At 44.6% G+C, this 24,346-nt stretch overlaps 1 protein-coding gene across 1 annotated transcript; it reads left to right on the top strand.

The window, feature by feature from the left end:
* Window positions 1–24,108, top strand: TKTL1 (transketolase like 1). The gene is made up of 13 exons (XM_016158870.2): window positions 1–176; window positions 3,579–3,696; window positions 6,996–7,093; window positions 9,342–9,533; window positions 9,613–9,740; window positions 10,886–11,079; window positions 15,129–15,293; window positions 15,635–15,791; window positions 17,419–17,549; window positions 19,292–19,375; window positions 21,605–21,701; window positions 21,837–21,956; window positions 23,245–24,108. The coding sequence occupies exons 1-13, from the start codon at window positions 43–45 to the stop codon at window positions 23,415–23,417; spliced, it is 1,791 nt and encodes a 596-aa protein (XP_016014356.1). The 5' UTR covers window positions 1–42; the 3' UTR covers window positions 23,418–24,108.
* Window positions 24,109–24,346: the final 238 nt, after the last annotated feature.

Genomic DNA, 24,346 nt, shown 5'->3' on the forward strand with positions numbered 1-24,346 from the left:
TCCGGCGCCATTTGTTCTTCAGACGCCGAAGAGATCACATCCATGGCTGATGCGGAGGCGAGCGCTACCATGGCCGAAGAAGGCAAGCCCGACGCGAAAACTGTCCAGGTGCTGCGGGACATGGCCAATCGTCTGCGCATCCACTCCATCAGGGCCACGTGCGCTTCGAGCTTCGGGTAAGGCCCCTTCGTCGAAGCCCTTATGCCGCCGAGCGGTAGCCCCAACAGCGATGGCGGCATGATGGGCAAAGGGAGGCGTCCGGCCTGGGTGGGCTTGGTTGTAGTGCCCCGATTTAGGGCTACTGGGTCTCGGCTCCCACCCCCACACTTCCCTGCCCCCTTGTGGTTAAAGTTGGTGGGCCGACGGGCTGGCCGATCGAGGGGGTCGGGCAGGCTGGGCCGACGGACCGGAATGGGGACGGGGCGGCCGGGCTGAGCCGATCTACAGGCCGGGAGGGGGATGGGGCGGCCGGGCCGAGCCGATCAACGGGCCGGGAGGGGGGCGGGGCGGCCGGGCTGATCAACGGGCCGAAAGGGGGGAGGGGCGGGGCGCTGGCCCCGCTGGCGGGGGGATGGGGTGGGCGGGGCCTGCGGGGCGCACCGGGCTGGGGGTGCAGGGGCGGGGGCGGGGCCAGCGGGTGGAGGCGGTCCTGCGTTGGGAGGGGAGGATCCAGCGCTTGCCCTCGACGTCTGGGTCCTGAAAGCCCTGCGCTTGGAAATTTAAAGAATCGAAGCCTAAAAGGGGAATGTTGGGTCTAACTGCATTTTGTTAAATGATTTTTGCGTTATTATTCCTAAAAATTGTTAGCGGTTTTCTCATGAGGTTTTTTATTTTAGTGTGTAAAGATAGTGGCGGCTTCAGAAAGATTTGAAATGTTCTTCACATTTTGGGAAGAGTTTGAGAAGTGTCGTTCATTGTTTAGAAATTTGATGGGATTCACCAATAAGGCCATCAGGTCCAGAGTTTTTGTCAGGCAGATTTTTTAATATTGATTGAATTTCTTTATTAGTAATGGGTTTATTTCTGATTTTTTATTTCTTTGTGATTCAGTCTTAAGTTTCCTGTTCCTAGAAATTTGTAGGCTAGCCCATTTATTGATGTAAATTGTTCACAGCGCTTTTGTAGTCGTTATTTCTGTAGAATCAGTAATGAAGTCCTTAATTTTATTTCTGAAACAAAATTACTAATTTCAAATCTGGTTTAGTAATTTCCCTTTTTTTTTTTACCAATCTACCTAAAGGTTTGTTAATTTTGTTAATTTTTTCAACGAACCAACTTTCGTTTGTCCATTTTTTGTTTTTCTAGTAATTTAATGTTTGTAGTTATAAATTTCTCTTAGCACTGCTTTTGCTGCATCTCACAAATTTTGGTATGTTGTGTTTTCATTTGTCTCTTAAGTATTTTTTAATTTGTTACTTTTTCTCTAGCCCATTGGTTGTTTAAGACCTCTTTTTGGATTATTTTTACACTTTCATTTTGCTCCTTTCACCTTCAGAATTAATAATGGTTTGCATTTTCTCTAGGTCAAACAATTTTTAAATTCAAAGCATCCTTGCAAGGCAGGAGATTTAAGTCTCCATTTTCTATATTCTGGAACTTTAAAAGAGATTGTTAATACACACAAGCTAGGCCTGAATTCTTACTCTTCCAACAGTTGGGGCAGGGCTCCAGGGAATTGGTTTTTGTCCCTTAATAAAATTAATTTTAGGTAGTAGAATGGGGTCTTCACAGCATTTCTTTTTTAAAAAACTTTCCCCCCAGTTGTGTTGAGATATAACATTCAGCACTGTGTAAGTTTAAGGTATAGGGTGTAATGATTTAATTTACATATATTATGAAACGAGTACTACGATAAGTTTAATTCATCTAATATAGATACAAAAAATAAATTTAAAACTTGTTTTCTCCTTCTGATGATAATTCTTAGGATCTTAACAATTCTTAACCACTTTCAAATGTACCACACAGTGGCGTTAACTGTAGTCATCTTGTGCATTACATCCCTGGTACCTGTTTATCTTCTAACTGGGAGTTTGTACCTTTTGACCACCTGCCTTCAGTTCTCCCTCCCCTAACCCCAACATCTGGTACCATGAGTCCGATGATCTTTTTGTTTGTTTTGTTTCAGGTTCTACATATCAATAAAATATATTCGTTTTTTATCTGTCTGATTTATTTCACTTAACATAATGCTCTCAAGGTCCATCCATGTTATTGCAATTGTCATAATTTTCTTTTTTATGATTGAATAATCCATTGTATACATGAACCATATCTTCTTTATACATTCCATGGACACAGGTTGTGTCCACGTCTTGGCTATTGTAAGTAATGCTGCTGTGAACAAGGGGGTGCAGATATCTCTTCAACATAGTGTTTTCATTTCCTTTGGATACATTCCCAGAAGTGGAATTGATGGATCAGATGGTAATTCTATTTTTAATTTTTTGAGGGTCTTCCATACTATTTTCCATAGTGGTTGCACCAATTTACATTCCCATCAACAGCGAACAAGGGTTCTTTTTTCTCCACATCCTCATCAACACTTATTTCTTGTGTTTTTTATGATAACCATTCTAACAAGTATGAAGTGCTATCTCCCTGTTTTGATTTGGATTTCCCTGATGATTAGTGATATTGAGCACCTTTTCATTTACTTGTTGGCCATTTGAATATCTTCTTTGGGAAATTGTCTATTCAGGTCCTTTGACCATTTTTAATTGGATTTTTTTTTTGCTGTTGTATGAGTATTTTATATTTTGGATATTAACCCCTTAAAGATAATATGGTTTGCAAATATTTTCCCTATATGGTAGGTTGCCTTTTTCATTTTGTCGACAATTTCCTTTGCTGAGCAGAAGCTTTTTAGTTCAGTGTAGTCCCAGTTGTGGTTTTTTGTTTTTTTTTTTGTTACTTGAGCTTTAGGTAACATATCCAAAAAATCATTACAGAGACATTTGTCAAGTTGCTTTTTTTCCTGTTCTTTTTTCCAAGGAATTTAATAGTTTCCAGACTTAACCTTTAACTCTTAATCCATTTCAAATTAATTTCTGTGAGCGTTGTAAGATAAGGGTCTAGTTTCATTTATTTACATGTAAATATTCAATTTACTCAGCACCTTTTATTAAAGGGACTATTTCTCCATTGAGAATTCTTGGTTCCCTTGTCAAATATTATTAGTTGACTGTGTTTGCATGGGTTTGTTTCTACTTCATGGTGTTTCTGATTAATGATATCACAAATGAATTCAAACAGATGAAAAAATGTTTTAAGCGTTTACGGAGTCATCAGGTAAACTTGCCCCAAGTACCTAGGTGCTCCATCGATAGAAGAGGACTGGCACTGGAGGTCTCACTTTCCACAGGAAGAGAGGCTACGGGGTTACTGGGCCTAAAGTGTCTTTGAAAGCCGTGAGCTTGGGAGGCAGTGACCCTGCATCCCTTTGCTTTGGCTGGATTCTTCCAGGGCTGGAAGTAATGACTGGTGCTTCTAGTCTGAGGAGACCACGTGCTGAGAAGCCTTCTCGTGCGCCATGGCCCTCACGTATGAGAATGACCTATGTCATGTCTGTTTTTCAGCCACCCCACATCATGCAGCAGTGGTGCTGAGATCATGTCTGTGCTGTTCTTCTACACCATGAGGTACAAACAGGCAGACCCGGAGAACCCAGACAATGATCGATTCATCCTCTCCAAGGTAAGCTGGCACGGGAGCCCAGGGCCTGCTCAGATGCTTGCTTATTAAACTTGTTTTTAAAGCTGCCATGTGGCAACAAGGCCTGAAATGGGCTCTGTTTATCCTTTTGGTTCTTTCTTTGCCGCACGTCTTACTTCATTTGTGCCACTATGACAAAATACCGTGGACTGGCTGGTTTATAAACAATAGAAATTTGTTTCTCACAGCCTTGGAGACGAAGTCCAAAATCAAGGCACCAGCACGGTCATGTTCTAGTGAGAGCCATCTACCTGGTCACAGACTTCTCGTTGTATTCTCACATAGCAGAAGGGTTCTCTCTAGGATCTCTTTCATAAGGACGCTAATCCCATTTTTGAATGTTCTGCTCTCATGATCTAAGCACCACCCAAAGGCCTCATCTCCTTGTAGTATCTCCCTGCACATTTAACTTTCAACATGGATTTGGGAGGGGGGACACAAACATTCAGACCATGACACCCTGTAAAGGTCTAAAGGGCGTTCTAGTGAGGACTGCGTGGTGGGAAGGATGATTTGTGGCAGCTGGCTGCCCTTCCTTTCCTTTGATGGTGTCCCTCTTCATGGCACCTAGCACTGAAGGCCCCCAGGCAGGGTCATGATGTTCCCATCCTCTGCCACCTGGACAGAGGTGGGCAACATCAGCAGATCCAACTTCATCTCTGCAGCTATGACTTAACACCAATGGGGGACTTTCTCATTAGACTAGGTATAGTGCCAGGTACCTCATGACATTGGGGGACAGGAAAGAAAAGGGGTGTTAAAAGCAAGGTTAATCTAGATGGCTGGAGTTCTTTTAATGTTATCTGAAAGTTTGCTATGTCCTTATCAAAACATTTGAAACTCAACTGATAGAGCACCATGTATAAACAGAAACCTCAGATCTGGGCCATAGGAAGTAAAGACAAAGTCAGAATAGGGATCAGGCCAAAGTATCTGGGGTTGTAGTTATGACTCTTGACTTAGTATCTGAAACATAATCTCAAACGAGGTTTGGCGAAAGATAAATGTGTAGAAAAAGATGAAGCAGAAGTGGTTCATTAGTAATAGTTGGGGAATCTAGGTGAAGAGCTTATGGGACTTCATTGTACTCTTCCATCTTCTCTGCAAACTGGAACTTCTTTGAAAATAAACATCAAACAAATATGGGTGTACAAACACAGTTTGAGTATTCAGATCTCCACTTTAGAAAAAGGAAAGGTGCTTAGACTATTCCATTACCACCGCTAGCCTATCAGATGTTTGAAATAATTGGCCTTAGAGGGATAAAGATGCTTTCTGGTGTGCAGTAGCAGGCTGGGCACTGTTCAACTGCCAGAATTTCTAAAATCAGAAATTCATCAGATTTCAGCAGCAGTTAAAATTGGAAGAAAAGAGAAAACAAGAGCATGGTCCACCTCGGCTTCGGCTGGGAATGGAATAAATGGACCCACTACAGGTAGAGGAGCCAGGGTTCACATGATCAGTGTTCCCAGAACACGAGTGTCTAAAGCAGACAACTTCATTAGGGGACTAACCGTTAAAGTCTGGCGGTGTCGTAAGGTTCTTGGATTCCCTTGGAGCCCTCACAGTGCTGAAGGCTGGGTGGGGGGGAGGCTTGCAGTGCCCCCACCACCACCCCCAGACATTTGTTTTATCAGCACATTTGTTTTTCTCCAGCTAAGGTGGCCTGCAAAGTAACCAAAAGGCTTTTCCATAAGCTTGTGTTTGGAGTGTTCTTTGTGCTGGAACAAAGATGACAATGTGAAAAAGAAATCTTTCTTTTCTAGGTGCTTGTACACCTTGTACCCATCTTTATTCTAGCTTTCGGCCACTTTCAATTGTGAGTGTCTCCCTTCACAGCATAAGGGCTCTTGGAGGAGAGAAAGGAACCCATGTAGGAACACTTGCGCCATGCCAGCATCACGCTCATGCCCCTGCCAGTCTTCTCAATCCTACAGCCTCCTGCTGGCTGAGTGAAGCCTCGAGGAGGTGGTTTCACTTGCCTCACTTTAAAGCCAGGGAGAAGCAGAATTGGTCTGAGTGCCCAGACAGTTCAAGGACATGCAAGGCAACCGGGAGCCAGAGCTTGTTCCAGGAGTAAGGTAGGAGCCATAGGGAGGATGGAACTAAAGGTGTCATTAGAGACTTGAGTGGGATAGGTATGTGGGCATAGAGATGCAAAATGGGGAGGGAGTCTGGGGGCCCAAAGCTTGTGGAGAATGGGACGGGGACAGTCAAGAGCTCTGGGAGGAGCGGAGGAATTGGGCAGAAAAGGCAAGGAGATGAACCTGAGACTGACAAGTACCCATCTTTGGTAGTGACAGCACACACCCATCTGTGCTTAAATGGAGCTGACATTTGAATAGAGAAGGGGACAGACAAGAAACAAACCTGGTAATAGATAGCCAGCATTTCAGATGGGACTGAGTATCCTGGATCCAAGAGAAGTAGAAGGGTAGCAGGTACTAATTGAAAGAGATGGTCCTAGAAGGCCTTGATGCTGACATTCAAGCAACGATTTGGAAGGGGTGAGGAAATGAGTTGTGTTCCTATTTAGGCACAAGCACTGAGTACTTGGGAAAGAGGAAGCTGCAAGTACTAAGGCCCTGAGGTAGGTCTGTGCCCAGTGCATTCAAGGGGCAGCAAGGAGGCCAGTGCACCCAGAGTGGTGGGAGGGAGAATAAAACGTGATAGAGGCCAGAGTGGACAGGTCAGTGTGAGAACTTGGGCTCTACTTGGCACAAGAGGAGACCTTGGACAGTTCTAGGCGGAATGCTATGAGCGGACTTACGTTTTAATAGGCTCCCCCTGGTAGCTGTGTTGAGAATGGCTACGGAGGAGCAGGGAGGCAGGCCGCTGCAGTGATGGAAGGGAAAGATGTTTGTGGCCAGACCAAGATGGTGGCAGTGGAAGTGATGAATAAGTTCTGTGTATCTTAACTTGTGTTCTCCAAAAAGATGAACGTTTGGTTTGTGCGTTGATGGACGGCAAGGCTCATGCTTAGGTTTTTTGCTTTGCTCTTGTGCTCTATTTAGGCTGCCACATGGAGGAAAATCTCTCCATTCCCAAAGCTCCAGTCACCCTTGCAATGCTTCATTTATTACTATGGCTCACTTCTCTGTGAAGTTGATCTGAGACTTGGGATGCTTGTGGGTGTAATGAAGAGGAAGCCACTCCACAGGATGGGAGGAGGGGCCACTCTGAGCAGCTGCCTTTGCTCAGTGCCAGAAGTTGGCATGACTCTCAACTTCCTGATACCCATGTTCTACAGATGCAGGTTCATTTGGTTCTTTCTCTTACAGAGACTGTCATTTGTTGACGTGGCAACCGGATGGTTTGGACAAGGACTGGGGGCTGCATGTGGAATGGCGTATACTGGCAAGTACTTTGACAGAGCCAGGTAAGGCACTTCCCCAGAAACCACTTAACTATTCTCACCCTACTCATCAGGCACTTCGGCTTTATTTATGGCTCATTAGTTTGGGAAGACAGTGATTGTTTTGAAAGTTCAGGTGACCAAGCATTCAAACAGTAAAGAAATTGTGCTTTCTGGAAACTAACTGTTCTAGCATCTCTGGTTGGGTTCTAAGTGCTGCCTGCAGCATGAAAACCAGTTTGTTAGGAGTCTCGTCTTTCCTGAGAGAGACATCTTTCTGTTTTCCACCTCTTACTGAGCATTACTACAGAGCGAACAGGCGACACATTTACCTTTGCATTAAGGACCCCTAAATGTTAATCAAAGGTCTTTTTCTCTGGGGTGGTTCCACCGTTCTGAAGAAAGGTAGATCAGGGCTTTTCTGGCAGGGGCATGTGCCCAGCTGATGGTGATAGAGGAGCAAGGTAGGGGGCAGGTGTCGGGGTGAGGGCAGGGTCGGTCATGGTAGTGTGCATGTTCTACTCCCGTGACTACCCTGGCGAGCCTGCGTCCAGAGCCCTTCAGTCCCCAGTTCCAGCCTCGGTGGCCTCTTTGGAGGCAGTTTGTGCTTCCTCCACTACTCAGGCAGCTGCCTCACTCCATTTCCCGTAAGTCAGTTAACATTTGTTCTGCTCGTTATTGCCTTGATTAGTCCCTATCCTGCAGTTAATCACTTTTTTAAACTTTACTTACAACATTTTTGTGGGGTCTGCATTGTGTTTTATTGGTATGTCTCATGTTTCTGCTGCGAAGGAGTTAACTATTTACAACAGAACATCATGTTCTTGAGGTAGAATGTTTCAATTGTGATTATTGTAAATTTGTCAGATCAGAAGTAGGTGGCAGTTCTTAAAATGGAGCTTACCAAGAAACTGTATATGATGTGTGTGTTTGGGTGTTTAAGGGAGCTGCTTTCTCTCTATCGCCTCTTGTTTGTTGAGCCCAAAGAAGTGGCATAGCCTTTACAGACGAGATGAGAAAACGAGTGAAAGGTGGAGCCCATCTCATGAGGCCCAAGGTCTTTTAAAATTATTTTTCAATCACAACTGACATAAAATATCATATTAGTTTCAGGTGTACAGCATAGTGATTAAACTTTTCTGTAACTTACAAAGTGATCACTCTGGTGAGTCTAGTACCCATTAGACGTCATGCGTAGTTAATACAATATTGACTATATTCCCTATGCTGTACTCTGCATCCCTGTGACTATTTTCTAACTACAAATTTGTGCTTAATCTCTTCCCCTTTTTGATTCAGCCTCCCAGACCCCTCCCATCTGGCAACCATCACTTTGTTCTCTTTATGAGTCTGTTTCTGTTTTATTCATTTGTTTTTTGGATTCCACATATAAGTGAAATCGTATGATACTTATCTTTCTCAGTCTGACTGGCTTCTCTTAACATAATATTCTCTAGGTTCATCCATGTTGTTGCAGATGGCAAGACTTCATTCCTTTTTATGGCTGAGTAATATTCCATTGTATATATGTACCAGCTCTTCTTTATTCATTTAGTCATTGATGACACTCAGGTTACCTCCATATTTTGGCCATTGTAAATAATGCTGCAGCAAACATAGGGATGCATATGTTGTTTCAAATTAGTGTTTTGGGTTTTTTTGAATAAATACCCAGAAGCGGAATTGCTGGGTCCTTCGTCTCTTATACCCTTTGTTTTAAAGTATTTTGTCCGATATGTATTGTTATCCTAGCTTTTTTGTTTGTTATCATTTGCATGAAATATCTTTCTCCGTCCGTTTACCTTTGGTCTGTGTGTGTCTCATCTAAAGTGAGTCTCTTGTAGACAGCATATAGGTTTTTTGTAAAGGTCTTTTCTCCGTTCAGCCACTTATGTCTTTTATTTGGAGCATTTAATCCATTTATATTTAAAGTAATGATTAATATGTAGTTATTGCCATTTTCTTATTCATATTTTTGCTGCCACTGCTTCTTCAAGCAGCCCCTTCAACATTTCCTGTAATACTAGTTTGGTGGCAATGAGCTCCTTTAGCCTTTTTTTTTTTTTTTTTTTTTGATCTGGGGGCCCACACTTTGAAAGCCGTGTTTCCTTAATGTTGAGTTTGGACAGGATGAGGAAAATAGTCTTAGGAACCCAAGACTCTCAAGCAGCCACATCAGTCTGTTCCTTTGTTTCTCTCCATGAAATATATTTGCTCTAGTGGCTCCAGAGAGCCCCATGAGGGGTACTAACCTTGTCTTGACTTGCCCCAGCTACCGGGTGTACTGCCTCGTGGGAGATGGTGAGTCTTCAGAAGGCTCCGTCTGGGAGGCGTTGGCTTTCGCTTCCCACTACAGTCTGGACAACCTTGTGGCCATCTTCGATGTCAACCGCGTAGGCCACAGTGGCGCCTTGCCCCTCGAGCACTGCATAGACATCTATCAGAAGCGCTGTGAAGCCTTTGGGTAACTGTGTCCTGTTTTATGTCACCAATTTCCGCTCCATCTCCCCTTCGTCTTGTAACCTGGTCTTCTTGGTTGACAGATGGAATACTTACGTGGTGGATGGCCGTGATGTAGAGGCGCTGTGTCAAGTGTTCTGGCAAGCGACTCAAGTGAAGAACAAGCCCACAGCTATAGTTGCCAAGACCTTCAAGGGCCGGGGCACTCCAAGTAAACAAGTGTTTTATTTTTTTCTGCCTGGGGTCATTAAAAACGTTTGCCTTGCACAAAAGACAAGGCAGAGGGAGACTCGGGCTGGCTGGACAGACAGACTCAGTCCACAGTGACCATCCCTGAAATTTATGCTGGAGGTTCTTTCTCTCCTTGGCTTTGCTCGATAGAATGGTTAGAGTTGGGGGGAAGCCCAGACCCCCAGCAAGTGAGCAGTGGTTTTCTGACTACATGGTAGTGGTGGCTAGAAGGATAGTCCATCTGTTAGAGGACTGGCAGGAAATAATTTCCACAGTCGTGCAGAGTAAGAAAGTGCTGCTACATGTAGGAGCAGATACGAAATAAGGGTGTAGGCACTTGCCTGTGCGTACATTATCAGGGAGAACATGCAGGCAACTAGTAAAGCAGTACCTCCAGGAAAGGTAGCTGGGGAACTGAGGGCCTGGGGAAGGGAGGGGGTTTTGAAAGTCTTAACTTCTTGCAGATTTCAAAGCTGACACAAGAAATATGATTCTCGTGTTATTAATGTCAACATTTTAGAACAAACCTTATTGTGATTCCTCCCCAAAATAGTCTTACTCTGGTACTCCCCAGTTCAGGAAATGAGTCCTTGACCTATTTGCTCCTGGCAGAAACCTGAATATCATCCTTGCCTCTCCCTTTTATGCCTCCTATACATGTACTCAGTTACTATCAGTTCTAACTGATTCTGCCTCTAAAGTGTATCTCAGATCTGTTCAATACTCTCTATCTCTCCCACCCAGACCCCTGCCATCTCTAACCGCAGTCTCCACAAGCCAGTACCCACAGGGCTACTGTGGTGGTCTTCCTACAACAGGGAACTGATCAGTCACGCCCCCCACCCCAGCCCTTCAGTGGTTTCCCATTTTGCTTTGGATAAAACTCCTTATACCCAGGGATCCTCCATGGTCTGCCCTGCCTATCTCTTCAGCCTCCTCTCCCTCTGTTCACCAGCACATGAGCCACTGGGTCTTTGTCCAGGCTATTCTCTGGGAGTGCAATACCATTTCAGGCTCCCTCTGAGTCCTCAGCTGACATCTTTTCCATCAGGATGTCTTTCTAATGACCTGACAGGCGCTCATTAAATATTTATGGTCGAACGTCTGTAATTTCTTTGATTGCAGGTGTCGAAGATGCGGAGAGTTGGCATGGAAAGCCAATGCCAAAAGAAAGAGCAGATGCAATTATCAAACTGATTGAGAGCCAGATACAGACCACCAAGAATCTCGAACCAAAACCCCCTATTGAAGACTCACCTCAGATTAACATCGCGGACATAGAGATGGCCTCTCCACCAGCTTACGAAGTCGGTGACAGGGTAGGCAAACTGCTTTGTTCTTTGCTTTTCTTCCTAAATCCACAGGACTCTTCGTTTACTCTGATCTCCACAGATAAACCAATTATTAGATGGCATGACATTTAACTAATGGTTATAAGCAATAAAAATGGGTTTACTTAGGGCGCATTTGAGATATTGCTCTCTGGCATATATTCTCAGTTTTGGCTCAAATAAACTCATATAAAAATGCAAAAAAAAAGGATTTACCTTTTCTTATCTCTAATGTTTATCAATTGATTTCAAACTTAGGTCTGAATTTTCCTGTTAGTCAACTGCTACTTATCAGCACTCAGTGCTGTGTAGCTTTCGCTTGCTTCCAAAATTCAGTTCGCAGTTCTGCAGTCTACTGAGCATAAAACAATTCTATGTCTGCTCTAAGCATGGGGACCTGGCTGAGCCAATCTTTTGAACTTATTCCCTGGATTATGCAAGGAAGTGGGCCAATTCATCAAAGACCAGTTTTTCAGAAAGGGAACAAATTAGGCATGAAACCTTGAACATAAAGCCTTTTCATTTTTTATCATTTTTTGTAGCCTGCCTTCTGGTATATTATTACAACATACCCAAAATAGGCATGGTCTTCTGGATCTAAAGAAACGAGGTGGCAATCCTAGGAAGAAGGAAATATTTTCTGGCCCTTCGTTATTTTCCTTACTTATTTGGGGGATGTTCTGAGTGTCGCTTATGTTTCCTTAGGCAGGTAATGTGGATTAAAATTATGATACAGGTTAAAAATGAATTGACTGTTTAAGAAACAAGAAAACAAAAAGCAGAAGGAAGTTAATAAGGAAAAAAGTGCACATTAATGAAGGGTAATTTGGCAATGTGTGTTAACACTTCATCTGTTCACAGCCCGAAAAGTAGCAGTGCAGCTCAGGAATTTATCCTACAGAAATACCTGTGCAAGTATGTACATATGTCTAAGCAGAATGAATGTTGGGTGCACCATTGGTTATTATGACAAAATTGGAAATGACCCAGCAAAAAGAAAAAACTAAGGACATGCCCAAATTACTTTTTTTTTCCAAATTATTATTAAACGTTTTTGAAGTTGCAAAGCAGGGCAGAGTATAATTCTATTTTCATGTGGAAAATCTTGAGGGCATCACGTATTAAAAGGCATTTAAAAGGATATTTGGAGAAATGATAGCAAAGCCAAGTGATTTTTCTCTGGAAGGTGAAATTATGGGAACTTTTCGTTTTTTCAAAGATATATTTTATGAATAGGAAATAAAAGTTGGCTCACTGAATTACTAATATAGTAGACAAGTCATTAGCTAGTTTACTTAAAATGTTTATATATATGTAAAATGAGTCATAAGAGATCATAGATATAGAGAACATACAGAAAATTATGAGAAAATTATACAACTCTATAGTAATTGATAGGAAAACCTGTAAGAAATGGACCATATTTAGGAATATGTAAAATACCAGAATTGACTTTAAAAGATAAAAATACACAAGTAGATAAACAGCCGTAGAAAAATACCAATCTTAACTTCATTAGTATATTAAAAGAAGTATGTCAAGTAGTGAAGTTCAAATTAGTAATGCGGGTGATTCATCTTTGATTGGGAGGGGGAATTTTGATACATGGAAACAAAAGCAGTTCATAAAATTCATTCATTCCTGTTTTTTTTTAAATAATCTCTTACTAAAAGTAGGACAATCTAGGTATTTTAAATCTGGAACCCTATTTATACCTAATGTAAAAACATCTCATTAACGTGGCAGAGATTGAGCCCCACTCTGGAAGTGCCATCCAATGCAGTTAAATAACAGTCTAAAAAACTGAGTCCTGCCAAGAAGCAGGCAAGCCTATCAGCATTTGCAGGTGATAGAATTGTAAATCTGAAAACCTGAAGAGAACCAGAAATGGTTAGAAGTAAGAAGAGTCCAGTAAGAGAGCTTGTAGCAAAACTGATCTACAAGGATTAATTCCTTTTTTATATTAACAAAATAGAGAGGTGATCTCAGTAATTGCAATAAAACTTGAAAAAACTAAAAACTTACATGATATCTACATATTAAGATGTTTGTAAAATTATGGCCCTAAAAGAAGCCTGCCTGCTTTGTACATAGGACATGCTCACCCTGTATTTCTGTGTAGACCATTCCTGAAAAGTAGCCACATAAACCTGTCATTTTCTCTTAACCTCTGGGGAGGGGAACTGGGTGGCTGGGGGGCCAGGAGAGCGGGGTGAAGGAGGCCTTTTCACTTGATATCCTTTTATAACTCGAATTTTGTACTGTTTATATGAATTACTTAAAAAATTATTTGGGGTAGACGAATGACAAAGAAATAAATATAACCGAAGGGTCAAACTTTGTTGTTTTTATGGCAGCTTTATTGAGATATGTAACTCACTGTACAATCCACCCATTTATGAAGTGTATAGTTCAGTAGTTTTTAGCATATTGACAGAATTGCGCAGCCATCACCACATTCAATCTTATAATGTTTTCATCACCCCAGAAAGAAACCCCTTACTCATTAGCAGTTATTCTCTATTCTTACCCAACCCCTAGTAACCACTAATCTACTTTGTCTCTGGATTTGCCTCTTCCAGACATTTCATATAAATGGAATTACATAATACGCGAACTTTTGTGTCTGCTTTATTTCACTTAGCACAATGTTCTCGAGATTTACTCACGTGACGTACAAATACCCCACTTTATGTGTATATCACACATTTTGTTCATCCATTGATGGATATTTGGGTTTTTTCCACTTTTTGGGTATGGTAAATCATGCTGAACTGAACATTTGTATACAAGTTTTATAGAAATGTATTTTTCTTCTAGGTATATAACTAGGAGTAGAATTGCTGGGTCACATGATAATTCTGTGTTTAAGATTCTGAGGACAAGAAAAAACTTGTTTTTAATAGAAAAATCTTGTAAAGATTTGGTTCTTCCTTAAATTCATAAATTCAGTCCAATCTCAAACTGTCCTAATGGAATTCTTTTTTATTGGTATTAGGATTCTCAAGTTCTACATTTTACTTTTTTCAATATTAACAGTTTCATAGTTGAAAAGTCACAGAGGTATTTGCATTTTGGGGAAATTTAAATTTTTTAATCAACTATATGAATAGTACAGAAGAATAAATTTATTTTTGAGAAATTGCTACCCAGTGAGCCCCACATATAGATTTAAGATTGGCTAGCCAATCCATTTTTATGACCCCAAAGGATTTTTTTTATTCATTAGGATAGATGACAATCCTCTTGCGTTGTTGATGGGATTGCAGATTGGTGCAGCCACTTATGGAAAACAGCCTGGAGCTTCTTCAAAAAATTAAAAATAGAACCTGCCTTATGACTCAGCAATTCCATTTCTGAGTATTTATCTGAAGAAACCCAGAACGTTAATTCGAAAAGACATGTGCACCCCTGTGTTCATTGTAACATTTGCAGTAATTAAGGCATGGAGGCATGGAGGCAATGTGGATGTCCATCAGTGGGTGATTGGATAAATGTGTACATATATACAATGGAGTATTAGTAAGCCATAAAAAATAATGAAATCTTGCCAGCTGCAGCAATATGGATGAACCTAGAGGGTATTATGGTAAGTGACATAATTTAGACGGAGAAAGATGAATACCGTATGATTTCGCTTACATGTAGAATCTAAAGAACAAAACAGACTTATAGATACAGAGACGAAATTGGTGGTTTCCAGATGGGGAACTGGGTAAAAATGGTGAAGGGATTAAGAAGTACAGATTGGTAATTACAAAATAGTCACGGGATATGAAGTACAGCATAGGGAATATAGTCAGTAATGTAATAGCTATAGTTATTATAGTGCCAGGTGGGTACAAGGCTTATTCGGGGGGAGGGGTCGCTTCGTAAATCATATAAATGCCTAACCACTGTGCTGTACACCTGAAACTAAATTGGTATTAAATGTCAAGTGTAATTGAAAAATAAATAATTTAAAAGATAATGTGTAATTCTACAAAATATCACCACCTAAATTCATTCTAAGAAATTCTACTATGTGACTCTTGCAGGTCGCTACTCGCAAAGCATGCGGTTTGGCTCTGGCTAAGCTGGGCCATGCAAATGATAGAGTTGTTGTGCTGGACAGCGACAGCAAGAGCTCCACCTTCTCTGAGATATTCAAGAAGGAGCACCCTGAGCGTTTCATCGAGTGTTTTATTGCTGAGCAAAACATGGTGCGTGTGTTGTGGGCCTTCCTTTTCACTGATTAACAGTGGCCCACCGGACATGGAAGACCCAGCCCACCTTACGGTCTTTCATTTCATTTATAAAAGCCAAGGAACTGGAAGGAAAAAAGTCTTCAGGGAAACGGGTAGAGAGTAGCCAGGCAGGGTCTGAGGGGTTGTTTCCAGGAGTGCTGGGAGGAACGTTCCCTGGATACATGCTTTTGGGGGCGGTGCTGAGCAGGAGTTATCCCGGGAGCCACACACCACTCTTGGAAGGGGGAAAGGGAGGCATTTAGGGGTGATAGGGCCAGGGTTCAGGGATGTTCTGATTCACCTTCTTGGTGTTCCAGGTGAGTGTGGCCCTGGGATGCACCAACCGTGGTCGGACCGTGGCTTTTGCTAGCACCTTTGCTGCCTTTTTGACCCGAGCATTTGATCAGATCCGGATGGGAGCCATGTTTCAAGCCAGCATCAACCTTGTTGGGTCCCACTGCGGGGTATCCATTGGTATGAGTTTTCAGTACTATCATCTTTATAGCCTTTCTACTTTATAGAGAAAGATTACGTGAGCAGTTGAATTGCCAGTGTACTTATAGTTTCATAACACTTGATCACTTGTAACTTTTTTTTAAAGCCATATTGTATTTTAAAAGTTCCAGATACTCTGCGTAGCTTTTGAGCAGATCTCTTGATGTCACAGTAGAATGCCCACTCTTGTAGTCGTCGAGAAACAACAATCTGTCCTGAGTACTTCTTAGCATGTCTAGCCATGTACTGAGTATGAACAGGCCACCCGGCATTAGAGCATCCCTTTCTGCTCTTCGTGTAGCTGCTTTAGTCTAAATGGGGACAAGCAGAATGGGCACAGGGAAGTGAAGAGCACAGCCTGCCAGGGGTCTGCCTGGGTGGAGCAGTGCAGTTGGGTGGGATAGGAATCCTGTGGCCAGGGAGCGAGGCTGAGGAAAGACACTGCTCTCTAGGTGTTAACCTGGCAGGAGGAGCTGGGCGGAAACCGTGGGACACAGGGAAGCCAGAAGAGGGTTGACATATGGTGTGCATTAGCAGCAGCAGGTAGAAAATAAGAGTGAATCTGAGAAAGTCTGAAGAAAGAAGTCACATTGCTGACAGGTGGGGGAGTCCAAAAGGTGCCTGATGTGCCTGTTGGGTAGGAGCCCTAGGTAGATATGACAGCTTAAATGGCTGCTAGAATGCTGGGTAGGCAGGCAGGGCTGGAAGTGCACGTTTGGTAGTCATCTCTGGGAGACTCTGGCAGAACTAGACTGGCTAAGAAGTCTGGATAGGCCAGGCACAGACGGAGAGAGCCGTGTGAGGAGCGGGGAGGGCCTGGGCAAGGGTCTTCACCTGGGGCTGAGTCCAGTGAAAGTTTCAAAATAAGTCAGTGAAGTAAAGAAGTGGTTCTAGGTCCGACCCAGAGGAACTGGGAGTTCTTAGGGTAGATAGTTGTCCCAGGCAAGGCAGTATGCACAGTGACCGCCCCCTTCCTAACTGGAGGAGCTAGGCCACCATGGTATGCATTGGGCTTTCTCTCTCCACAGCATTTCTGACCAGAAACTTCCCAAACACATACTAAGGCTCCCTTAGTTACAGCAGCTTCCCAAAGGTACTCTCAGTGTTTGTTGTGCTCAGCTACTTTGAAGGCCTTGAGAAGTGAATAAGATCAGTCTAAAAACCTCAGTCTCTTGATGGAGAGCAGGGAAGGAAGGACAGAGACTAAAGGGACCCTCCTAATGAGGACAGGGGCAGAAACTTGGTGGGGCCCACTCGGCCACTGGTGCTCAAGAAGAGCATCAAGTCATCTTGGACAGCAGTGCCCAGTGACCAAGCACCAGAGGTTGGTGAAGGTCAGGTCCAAGAGACACTGGTTTGTTGATCTAGAAGGTCAATTAGGAGCTGAAACTGGAGTGTCCCAGTGATGTCTCGAGGGAGATGGACGTGACAGGTCATAATCATAAGGTATTGTATCGACATAGGCATTAGATAGTTTTATAAGGCTCTGCTACAGAAGTTTCGTGGCCCCCCTGTGGCAGTAAGAGCTGTTATTTATCCTGCAGAGGGCATGTGCCTAGCTTGGTCTTCCTCATGTTTTCGTTGGGCCATGGCTTTGTTTTCTCAGGTGAAGACAGCCCCTCCCAGATGGCCCTGGAGGATCTGGCCATGTTCCGAGCAATTCCCAACTGCACCGTTTTCTATCCAAGTGATGCCGTCTCAACCGAGTATGCTGTGTTCCTGGCGGCCAATACCAAGGTATTTTCAAGGGAACACCGATTCAGACAAAATGCTTCTGAGCTTTGCTACGAGTTTGGTACTGATGGTTGAAGTTTTCCCATCCTTCTCTCGCCATGAAGGTCACGATATTCATTATAGAAAACTCGATTATGGGATTCCTTTTAAAAATAGAACCATTACCCAAAAAAAGGTGTTGAAGCCCGTAGAACATGAGCACATTCAAAGACAAACAGTGAGAGGGACACCGAGCCCCATCCGATGGCCTGGAGCGAGGAGAGCTTGAGGAGAACAGAGAGTGCTCCGGGGCTCTGAGGCAGAGACCCTGTGGCAGGGCTGCAGGAGTGCCCAGGCATGAGCATCAGGTGCTGGCCGCAGGTGCACCCTGTGCTGCCACTGCTTCATGGCACCCAGAAAGCCGAGGAGTGGCCAGTGTGTTTCCACCACAGATGAACCCCAGGGTCTCCTGCCCAGCTCCACCTTCAGAAACAGCACAGAAGGGCAGGAGCGTGGCTTCTGCCCCACTTGCCCCTCCTGAAGTCTCAGTTGAGGGCATCAGGCAGCCACAGGCTCCTTCCTGCCCAGAAATGAGCAGGGGCAGCCGGGTGTACAGTCTTCACCTTTGCAACCATTTCGTTGGTCACCAGACTCCCCTCACCACCCAGCCCTGCGCCTGCCCACACCCACTACACAAGCCACCCTGGGCACAGTTAGGGTGGGCCACAAATTCTGTTTTAAGCATTTGCGGCACATTAGGGACTTGTTTCTCTGACCTTCAAAAAAAAACTAAGCGTGCTGACAGTGTGTCGTATACTTGCTTGTTACTATATTGTGGAAATTGCTTTATGTCTGAGTAGCGCATACAGAGTGATCTCATGTGCTGGAGGGTTCCATTTCTAGGAGTGCAAAAGAGGCAAAACAAAGCCGTGATGGCAAATCGGAATAGAGATTGCTGCCGGGGCGGGAGGAGTGCCGAGAGAGGCACAGGGGGACTTCCTGGGCGGATGGACGGTGTCCGGGCCTCGGTGGTGGCTACGTGGTGTATACCTTTGTCAGAATTCATGAAACATTCCACTTAGGTAAATTTTATCTCGGTAAAAACACACCGAATAGAATTGGTTCCTAACGTGGGAAGGAACGAACAGAAGCTGTTACTAAGTTAATATACGAGTTTATAATGCATGATTTAATGTATGTAAATTAACAAATACTTTAGACAGAGTATTCATTTATACTTCTGTTTGTGTATTCAAGTTGATAAAAAAATGTATTTACATCTCATTGGGAAAATATTGAGTCATTTTAATATTCTGGTGTTTAAGGTATTTCTAAGGTTGAAGCATTACAAGCTACCATAGGAAAAATTGATTCTTTAACATCGTGTTCTGGGCTTTCTGGTCAACATGAGCCAGTGCTCCTGCCCTGGATTCCTGTTCAATGGAGACGGAACGGGTCACTGTGTATTTGAGAAAGCTTTTCTAAATTGGTGAATATGACAGCATGGAAAGTTTGTCACGGCGGGCGTCCGCCAAGGTGCTGCATAGGCTTTCGCCTAGCTTAGTAGTAACTGGATCAGGTGACACCTGACCTGTTTGCCAGTGCTTGTAGGTGCTGGTCCCTTGCTCCAAAACATGCACTTTGTTTTTAGTAAAAGGAACTGTTAGTCCTTCCTCCACCCCCACCCCCACCCATTTCTGAAGGTTTATTAGATGCAAATTGAGCTTGATGTCTAAATTGTAGCTCTGCTTTCCTTTATACCCTAGGGGGTGTGCTACATTCGGACCAGCCGCCCAGAAACTGCCGTTATTTACGACCCACAAGAAAACTTCATAATTGGACAGGCCAAGGTAAGCCCTGAAACGCCGCAGCGTCTTCTAGTGTCGTTTCACGTGCAGAGGGCTGTTCTAAAGCCAGCACTAGGCATCCCCACAAAGCTTCATCCTTTCCTTGCTCTAGTCTTGAGAAAAGTCTATCGTAACCCTTGCCTGTTTTTCCTCAGGAAGGAATGTTCTGCTAGTATCAGGCTGAACTGAACATTTCTCTTCTGAGTGGAGTCTTTCTTTGTTGAATTCTCAGAGATAAAGCAGTAATGACTTAAATACATTTGAGTTGCTTGGTTAGCTTACTGCAGTCTCAAGCTAAACAAACAATAGAGCCCATTTCAAAAGAATAATCTGTTAAGGTTCAGGTTTTGCCATATTCAAGGCCAGGAATAAAAGGGAACATGAACCATGTTGCTGCTGGCCATTGCGCAGCCCCAGGTGGTTTTTGCACTTTGGATTTGGCCTTACCTACAGGCCTGCTGATAAGGCTGGCATCTCTGGGCATTTCCTGTCTCCTGTGTTCTCACAAAAGCCCTAGAAGTGTGGACTGTGAGCAGCCTTGTTTGTAGATGAGAGGCAGAGAAGGTGAGCAGCTTGCCCAGGGTTCACAGTGAACAGCAAGACCAGCGTTCAAGCCTGGGCAGCATCCTGGCCTCTGCCTGCTCCTTGGGGCTCTTCCTGTGGAAAGCAAGCAGTCTGCAGAGGAAATAAGTGACTGCCCACCGCCTAGAGAGCAGGGCTTGCTGGCATTTAGACATGTTTTCTTGCTTTTGCTTTTTTCTGGGCATCTGTGTATATTGTAAACAGGTAGGATGATACTGCATAGGAAAGTGTAATGCCCTCCTTTTATAAGTCTTTTAGAATGTCATTAATACTCTTAAGTAAGCGAAAGGCCAATAGCCATTCTCGAAGGAGCGACGGGTGACATTTGACTTGATCACTAAGGGCTAGGCTGCTCCAGAATGACTGAGCGCTGAATGGTTTCAGTGCCGTAATAAAGTAGGTATATCCAGAACAGTCCATAGCCTGCCACTAGGTAGCTGGCCAGCATTGAACGGAAGAGCTGCAGCATTCACTGTCAGTGTTAACTATAGGTTTTATTCTCTCTACTCCCACATTTCAACTCAAGGCTGTATGTTTGCTTCTGGTGTGTGTGTGGTGGGGAGTTCTTGATAATAGTCATATGGCTTTCAGAGCTTTCTTATATCTCTCCCACCCCCCCCCAACCCCGGTACTTGCCCTGCCCTGACAAAATGAAGTAAATTTCCTGATGATAAAGTGTGTTAAAATGTGTGTGATAATATGCATGGCATTGATAACTCAAGGGCTAAGTTTTGCAAAGGGGACATAGGGCTGTGTGTGTGCGGTGTGCACACATATGTGTTTTTATGTATGTATATATGAAAAGATGGCATTCTCAGAGAATAGGGTGGCTTAGAAGCCCTGAATGTCCATACTGTCAGCGATGGTTCTGAAGCTCTAGGGAAACCTACATAGAGGGCTGAAATGACTTATTCCGGATGCCTTTGGTTAGGGGGCTTTGGAGGAAACCAAACTCTGTGAGAAAGGCCAGGGCCCCCTCTTTGCTTATGGAATAGCAAGAGGTTGAAAGTGTGGACTTTGTCATCAGATGGGCCTGGCTGCTGGTCTCAGCGCTGGGCGAGTTCTCTATCCTGTGAGGTTCACGTCCCTGGGCAGCAGAAAGGGCCCACTCACACCCAGACCTTATGGGGCACTCAGGCATGCGTGATGCTTGGCGCAGAGCATGTTGCAAAGGCCCCCAGATGGTCCCTGTGGACATGTTCATCAGTGGAGTCCAAACTATGTGCATGCCCCAGGAAGATGTCCAAGCAGTCTGGCAGTGGCGCCTCCCCAGGCCCTTCGGTGGGTGTGAGTCGGCCTTCTGGGGTCCCTGAGCCTACAACTCACTCTGGCCCTCTGCCTTTCACAGCCCCCTTTGAAATCCACTTTTTTTGTTAAAGGGTCATTTCATAGATGTTTTGTATAAGAACTTAGTAATTTGGCACCGAAAATCGTGAGGGAAAGGTAGGTGAATTTGTAAAACAAACATGAGGTGGGGCTTATCAAAGCGTGTCCTCATCTGCCAGTGTGCTGACCCAGCCTTTTATAGTGCATTATTAGGGTCGAAGCCGGGAGGATCGGGGCAGAGCAGTGTAGCAGAGTGCCCTCCACTTTGAGACGCGCCCTGTGTGTAGTAACCACAGCACTTATGTTTTGCACGTGCAATACCAGGTCGTCCGCCAGAGCATCGACGACAAGGTCACAGTCATTGGAGCTGGAGTTACTCTTCATGAAGTCTTAGCGGCTGCTGAGACTCTTTTCCAGGAAGGTCAGTTGGTTGTTGCTAAGTGTTGAAGTCCCAGCCGGGGAGAGGTAGGAGGGTTGGGGCTGCCTCCTGGACCCCAGCCGGTCTTTTTATTCTAAGTCTGTTTCATATACCAAGCTGGTTATTGCTGTTCTCCAGGTATTTCTATCCGCGTCATCGACCTATTTACTGTTAAACCCCTGGATGCTGCCACCATCATCTCCAGTGCAAAATGCACAGGCGGCCGGATCATCACAGTGGAGGACCACCACCCAGAAGGTGAGTCTTTCCAGTGTCTGCTTCGGCAGGCAGGACATGTTTTGTTTTCCTTCTTTGGAGGCGCCCCACGCTCCCGGGCATCCCTGTAGTCAACCAGTCACCCAGCAACCTTTATTACTGCTCTTCATAAGGGTATGAGTTTAGGGGTATCTTGCTTACCTACACTGACTCCCTCAGGGTGGGGATCCCTTACTCATTTTAGTGTTCCCAGCACAATGCACAGGGCCTGGGCCCTGGGTGGCTCACTGGCAGCACAAAGGAGTGTCTTAACTCAGCATTGTGGGCAGAGGAGGATTGTGAAAAGCTTCACAGTTGCTCTTGGGTTTTGATTGATTAATAATAGTTTTCCCCCTGCCAAATGAAAGTAGCGCCTTGCAGGCAGAAGACACAGCAGATGCAGAAAAATACGTCAGGGAAAGCGGCCTGGGCAGTGTTTGGCCTGGAAAGGTTAAGTGGGGCAGATGGGGGGATGAGGTACTTCATGCGTTCGCATGTCAGGGACCCCAGGGCACACCCACGATCCACCGCGGGTCTGTGGAAGCGCTCACTCCCAGTGCCCTCACGGCTGAGGTTTGTCACAGGGAAAGGGCGCACGTCAGGACCGCGAGGACAGGACGCAGAGCAGGGGTGGAGAACCCCAGGCCTTAGGCTCCCGCCCTCCCTCAGGGGGGGGTCCACTGAGCACTCTCGCCTCTTCAGCAGTGAAAAATGCGTCGCTGCGGACTCAGGGAGTCCACTTGAGACCCGGCACCCCAGGTGGTATTAGGGGCTGGTCACGTGGGCCTCTGTGCCATGCGCACACCACAGTTCCCAACTCCCAGAGGAAAGCAGGTGCTCCGCAGGGACCGCCCTTATCATCAGGGAAAGTGTCATGTCGTAGGGGACTTGCATCAGCCCACTGCCCAGACGCCACCTGAGGACCAGCCTTATAAGTGGCCCTTCTGAAACTGGCCGCCTCGGGCTTGCCACCTTCTTTCCTGTATAGTTTATTTGTAGATTTTAATCATTTTCACTTTCTGATAGCTCTCAGCATCTGAGTTCTGCAGACCCCTGCACTCAGTGATCCTGGTTGAGAGCCCTCTTGTATAGGTTGCCTGGGAACAATGTGGAAACCAGTTTCAAATGAACACTTTTCTGGCCAGTCAGGGAATGACCGTTCCCATGAATCAATAACTAGTGAAAGGTATTTTCCCTTAGGACCAGCAAATTGAAAAGGCCTCTATATCATGGGGCTTTAAGGCTGACCAACCGCTTCTAGAACAGAGCCTAATGTCCCTTGCTTCCCCAGGTGGCATCGGAGAGGCCGTCTCTGCAGCTGTTTCCATGGAGCCTGACATCCTGCTCTATCAAATGTCAGTGCCAGGAGTGCCACGGTGTGGGCAGTCGGGTGACCTGCTAGATGTGTTTGGAATTAGTGCTAGACACATTGCAGTGACTGTGAAATGTATTTTGATGAACTAAAATAGCCATTGGCTTTCGTCTTAAGAGTCTTACGCATCTTGCCAAACCATCATTTAAATCTGTATCATTTGTGCTTCTTAAAAGCAAAGCTAGCTAACTACTTTTCTGTTAAGCCGTAACTAAATATACATGTGTAACTTGCACCCTTGAGTCATTCAAGTGGGTTATAAGAATTTAAGCCTAAGAATAGCTAACAAAACAAACACCTAATACCAAGTTTTCTGATAACACTATAGATATCTGGGCTGAGGCTCAATGTAGAGTAACAGTTTCTTAAATGTGTGTGTTTTCCTTATAAGTAAAGAAAGTGAATTGTACCAGCAGCCACCCAGGGCATGCGGCGCGGTAGCACCGTGCCGCACCCTGCTGTCCCAGGCCAAGAATTCAGAAGCTGCCATCCTACCTGCAGCTCGCCGGGGATTCTGTGACTGCAGATGCCCTGGAATCGCCTCTGGTGTTTGTCTTTTCCTACCGTCTTAGCGGTGCAGAGGCTGTGCAGCAGCAGCGAAAGCTCTGGGGATGTTGCGTGCTGCTTGTGGTGTTCTGTGAAGAGAGGAAACAGCTAGTTCTAGTCTCCACACTGCATTTTTGTGAGGTCTCAGAAACATGACATTTGCCCAGTGACCAAATTGTTAGCTCAGTTACATTTATCAACTAAGGGTACTACTCAATGTTACTGTTATTGTTAATAAAGCATTTAAAAATAAGCTGCTTGGTCCCATTTGTACCTTGTTTGTGTAATTTGGTTTCTCCCTGATAGAAGCTCCCGAGCTTCTATCTAAACCAGAAGGAGAAAATGCCATGTCCCCTAAGAGCAAACCCAGGAAAGGGTACCGCCCAGGCAGGAGATGCACCACTAGAGGACAGTGTTTGGCCTGAAAAACCATCCCTGAGCCGATTCATTTCAGCTGTGAGCAGCTAAGTCACGT

This window comes from Rousettus aegyptiacus, unplaced genomic scaffold (genome assembly GCF_014176215.1).
Source record: "Rousettus aegyptiacus isolate mRouAeg1 unplaced genomic scaffold, mRouAeg1.p scaffold_m13_p_9, whole genome shotgun sequence".
NCBI lineage: Eukaryota > Metazoa > Chordata > Mammalia > Chiroptera > Pteropodidae > Rousettus > Rousettus aegyptiacus.

Coding starts and splice junctions, on each gene's coding strand:
- TKTL1 (XM_016158870.2), top strand. CDS start 43: ATGGCTGATGCGGAGGCGAGCGCTACCATGGCCGAAGAAGGCAAGCCC. Junction 177..3,578: donor ACGTGCGCTTCGAGCTTCGG/GTAAGGCCCCTT, acceptor TCTGTTTTTCAG/CCACCCCACATCATGCAGCA. Junction 19,376..21,604: donor TCATAATTGGACAGGCCAAG/GTAAGCCCTGAA, acceptor GTGCAATACCAG/GTCGTCCGCCAGAGCATCGA.